The sequence below is a fragment of the Morus notabilis genome, unplaced genomic scaffold (assembly GCF_000414095.1).
Source record: "Morus notabilis unplaced genomic scaffold, ASM41409v2 Scaffold948, whole genome shotgun sequence".
Lineage (NCBI taxonomy): Eukaryota > Viridiplantae > Streptophyta > Magnoliopsida > Rosales > Moraceae > Morus > Morus notabilis.
The window spans coordinates 135,390-140,429 of record NW_010362042.1 but is presented as its reverse complement, the minus strand read 5'-3'; the positions used below and the strand labels follow the sequence as shown (position 1 = coordinate 140,429).

Here is a 5,040-nt window from a genome sequence, read left to right as displayed (position 1 = left end):
ACCAACAAAAATCACGGTACCTCAAACCCTAACCAATCAATTAAATAATCTACAAAGTTTTTTTTAATCTTTATTTTTTACTGAATAATCTGTTGGGGGAAATTCAGAAAAGGGGATGCTTCCTAAGAGTTAGACTCTATCTTTAAGGATAGATTCCGCCCGTCTCGGACAATGCCCATGTACAAAAAGCGCACTCTTAAATGCTGAGCTCTGAAACAGTTATATAATCTTTAAACCTGTAACCGTAGCAGAAAAAATGAGGAACACAACAAAATTAGTGAACAAAATTAGAGACATTGTTATACAACTTTCTACAACCTCCAAATAATTAATGAGACACATTAGCTTCTAAGTAAAGTAGTATATAAAAGAGAAAAATGGAGGAGATGTTGTTGTATCTCAAACTCTATACATAAACTATGGGAGATAAAAATAAACTCGAGTCCTACACCGTTCTCATCGCTCAAGACAATTAATTCATGGCAATCTCTTGGAAGGCTTGCATTGTCTCAGAATTATGCACGGCAAGTGCAGTATTGGATAGGATAAGCCAAGCAGCTTTCACAAGCCAAACTACTTGCATGGGACATCAAATGGACGTCCATAGCAATATGGTCTTTAATATATTATGCTTTTGTGAAAGCTTTATAGAAATAATGACGGTGTTTGGAGTTGTTTTGTTTCTGTTTTTCACGTTTTCCGAGAAAAAAAATGAAAACGGAAGAGAAAACGGCGTTTAACATAATTAAAGATAAAAAACGGAAATGAAAACGATTTTTTGATTTAGTGTAAAATGTGAGAGAAATGAAAAACGACTTTTAGTCGTTTTTCATTTTTTGTTTCCGTTTTCTCCTCTCTTGAGTAGAGAGAGAGAGAGAAATACATTAATGGATTTTTTTATGCTGAAAACAATCTCTTGATAAAATTACCAAACGCATTTTCAAATGATTTTTATCTGAGATTGAAAGCGTTTTCATTTTCATTTTCATACAAAAAATAAAATAATTTTGAAATGAGTTCCAAACGCACTCAATTAATTTAATAGCTTGTTCTGCAGTGAACTAAGCATGATGGCTAATATAAGGAATAATGATCAACTTGCCAATCGCCATACGTTGTCTTGATTATCTCACAATTACATAAAAAGCCAAGGTGAAAGCTTCATGGACATAGCCTAATCTTTGCTCCATGTGAGTGCACTACCATAATGCTATGCCAATAGCAAAACTTGCCATGTTGTGAACGGTTTCAACAACCAAATATTCTCTTTAAAGTTTACATGACCACCTCAAAAGCTTTCCATTGAAAGTGAATGGTATGTAAGAAAGAAAATTTCATTTTGGTCCCACCAAATATTTGAAATTCGCGTAAAATTCTTAATAGCTTAAGTTTTTGAGATGCATTGGTAAACTAGCATAGTATCAGAGCGGGAGGTCCTGAGTTTAAACCTCTGTAATTACACTCTTTATCCCTATTTAAATTGTTATCATGTGTTGAGTCTTTAATATATCTCGGGCTTAAATATTCACATGTTAGGCTTTTTAATTAATTTACTCACACGATTGCCCATTGTCCAACCTACACGTGAGGAGGAGTGTTAAAATATAAAACTATTATTAACTCACCTCCTAATAGCTTAAACTTTTGAGGTGAATTGGTAAACTAACACTAATGTCTTGTATTGCAAATTAGAGAATTAACATCCTCACTAAAGTTTTAGTCTGAGCTGTTATACAGTTTAGCACATTAAAGAGTCATGCACCTATGTAGAATTTCATGAGCGCTATAGAGAGTTTGCCTTGACTCTCATAAGAACCGGCCCCAATTCCACACTTACATAACGCTATGCTAATAGCAAGTCTTGCCATGTTGGGAACGGCTTCAACAACCAAATATATATTCTTTTAAAAGTTTACATGGCGATCTCGAAAGCTTTCCGTGGAAAGTGAATGGTAAGTAAGGAAGAATTTTGCATTTTGGTCCCACCAAATATTTAAAATGTCCATAATATTTAAAACGTAATCAACAACAGATCAGTTTGCTTTTCTATACGTGTGAAATACTAATTAAAAGTTGACTGAATCAACTTTTCCAAAACATCAGCCCAACCATTGCGAATGGACCAGGAATTTTAAGTAAGGCTCACAACAAAAAGAGAGTCAACATCCAAGAGACGATAAAGGCACCCACCACCTTTTGTCATCGTGATAAATATTTTTTAAAAGTGTATAGTTAAAATTTTTATTTTTATTATTGATTTATCAAGAAAAAAAAGTAAAAATTTAAACGTATACACTTTTAAAGGTAAATTATGTATTTTTTCTAAAACGCAACACATCATTTATGCAAAAACAAAAAAAAAACAAAAAAATAAAAAACAAAACAAAAGGCCATTATTATTATTATTATTATTTTACTGGACACGTGAAAGTTGAAGTTCAAAATAAATTAAGAAAATAGTAGAAAATAGGCCAATATGAAAAGCTTAAGAAAGTATATTGGCCAATTTTTAGTTATAGAAATTAATAGGCCATAATTTGTCAAGTTATGGTTCATAACCAGATAAGTTATGGATAAACTTATCAAGTTATGATTCATAGCTAGACAAGTTATGGACAATTATGTATAATAACTTGTCAAGTTATGGTTCATAACCAGACAAGTTATGGACGAAAACAGTAATTTAGCCTATTTATTAACTTATGTAAACTATTGGCCTATTAATTTTAATTCATCTCAAGTCTTGGTCTATTTTCTTCTTTCTCCCAATAAATTACAACACAACTATGTTTTCTTTTTACCTTCGTTTTATAATATTTGTATCTTTTTCTTATTCTTCTTCAAAATTAACAGAACGTTAAAACAGAATTTTGGTCACGTTTAAATTTTAGTCCCAAAAATTGTACGCAATGAAATGTTCATTTTGACAGTTGAACGCGTAACACGATTCAACAATAACGGAGTTCTAACGAGAGCAACCAAAAACAAAAGTCGGGTCTTATATCTTTAAAAAAAAAAAAAAAAAAAACTAAATATTCTGCCAGCTTCAATGGCCAAAAAGCAAAAATATAACTGCACAATACAAAAGACAAAATATGTATATATATACACACACAGCTAGGTATCAATCGCTAGCTTCATCGTTTTTTTTTTTATTTTTTTCTTTTTAAATTTGCAGATAAGGACTCAAACTTAAGATGTTGAGATGTATAGTTATCATTAAATTAAGTCCTTAACTACATTGATGATCATTGGTTTGTTAGAAGTGGCATGAGAAATAAGTGGATCTTATAATTAAATCTTTGGCGCTATCCACACGTAACGGTGTTTGAAAGGATAACAATAAAAGATCTTCAACATTTCACATTAATCCGTTATTTTAAAGCAAATAACTGAAAAAAATATTGTCTTACAAATTTGCAAGTTTCGTCGCCGTTTATCAAATGTAATTAATTTGACTAATATTAGTTTATATTATCCTTTATTGATAAGAAACAAAAGAGTTATGAGAGATATCACTAGTAGTATTAATTATTAGTTTACTTATTATGAATAAGGAAACCAATGAAATAGAAAGAAACTGATCATGTTACGGACCAAAGATAATTTAAATAACTAAACAAAAATATAGCAATTTAGGAACCAAATATGGTCTGCGACAAATAAATTTATATTATGATATATATATATATATAGCAATAATATAGCATCTCCCCCTTCAAAATAATAATAATAATAATAATATTGCACCTCCCTGCACGGCCATACAAATACCAATAATTAAGTCCATTTACAAATTATTAATTAGCAAGTCAATTTCAAAAACAAACAGATAAGAGGAAAAAAATAGTACAATATATATTTTTAAAAAAAAATTATAACAATGACGTGTGATCCTGACAATAAATTTAGCACAATCCAAACCCAAAGTCCTCTAAAAAATCCACGTTCCATACCATTAGACCAAAGGGTCTTGGCAATATGAACGTATATTCTGAATAACGTACTATATGTTAGTGTAATTATGGGCAAAAGAATATTTTATTTTTGAAACTATATTGGTCAAAAGAACAATAATTCACAACAAACCTCCAATATTCCTCATATCAGTTACAACATTGGTCGTATATATATGTGACTATGTCAATATATATATATATATATATATATATATATATATATCCCATGATCATCATGAATTTCAAGTCCACACATTTGAATTGAAAAGCTTACCTTCCACGTGACGTGCACTCACCGTTAATACTGAACCATTTTCACACACAGATTCCTCCAATAAACATAACATATATCATTTTTTATTTTTATTTTTATTTACTTATTGTTAAGAAAACATTACAACATTTACAAATCAGTCGTATAAATACGTCATGTTATGCCCATTCCAATTCCACACTCGTCAAGTACTACTAATTTCCTTGTTTTTCTCCTCAAACAAACATTATCGTAACTGCTCTGTCTCTAATAATATGATCAGAATTACGAGGATAATGGCAAAACTATTCCCATTATGGCTCGTAATTTTGTTCTACTTTTCAAGATTAGCCCGCTCTTCGCCTCTAGCACCGGCATTGTACGTTTTTGGAGATTCTTTGTTTGATAGCGGGAACAACAATCTTTTGCCAACTCTTGCAAAGGCAGATTATTTGCCGTACGGTGTAAACTTTGACCAAGGGGTCACCGGAAGATTCACCAATGGAAAAACTGTCGCCGATTTCATAGGTACGTATAATATACATATACTCTTTTTAACATTTATATATAATGATATATATAGATATGTACACAATGATGTTATTATATGCGTGTTCTTTGTTAATCTTTTGATCTGATTTCTTTTTCTTTATGAATCTTTGTATGAAAAAGCTGATTATCTTGGGCTACCAAATCCGCCTCCGTACCTGAGTATTAGAGGATCGGCAGCGGTTACTGGATTAAATTATGCATCTGGATCTTGTGGCATTCTTCCAGAAACTGGCAGCCAATATGTAAGATCAATATATATATATATATATATATATA

At 31.0% G+C, this 5,040-nt stretch overlaps 1 protein-coding gene across 1 annotated transcript; it reads left to right on the top strand.

The window, feature by feature from the left end:
• Window positions 1–4,435: 4,435 nt before the first annotated feature.
• On the top strand, window positions 4,436–5,010 carry LOC112092157 (GDSL esterase/lipase 7-like). The gene is made up of 3 exons (XM_024167517.1): window positions 4,436–4,740; window positions 4,885–4,943; window positions 4,990–5,010. The coding sequence occupies exons 1-3, from the start codon at window positions 4,488–4,490 to the stop codon at window positions 5,008–5,010; spliced, it is 333 nt and encodes a 110-aa protein (XP_024023285.1). The 5' UTR covers window positions 4,436–4,487.
• Window positions 5,011–5,040: the final 30 nt, after the last annotated feature.

Excerpts from the sequence above, each read along its gene's own strand:
- LOC112092157 (XM_024167517.1), top strand. The coding sequence starts at position 4,488 with ATGATCAGAATTACGAGGATAATGGCAAAACTATTCCCATTATGGCTC. Across the intron at positions 4,741-4,884 it reads AACTGTCGCCGATTTCATAG|CTGATTATCTTGGGCTACCA; the intron begins GTACGTATAATA and ends TGTATGAAAAAG. Across the intron at positions 4,944-4,989 it reads GTATTAGAGGATCGGCAGCG|AAACTGGCAGCCAATATGTA; the intron begins GTTACTGGATTA and ends GCATTCTTCCAG.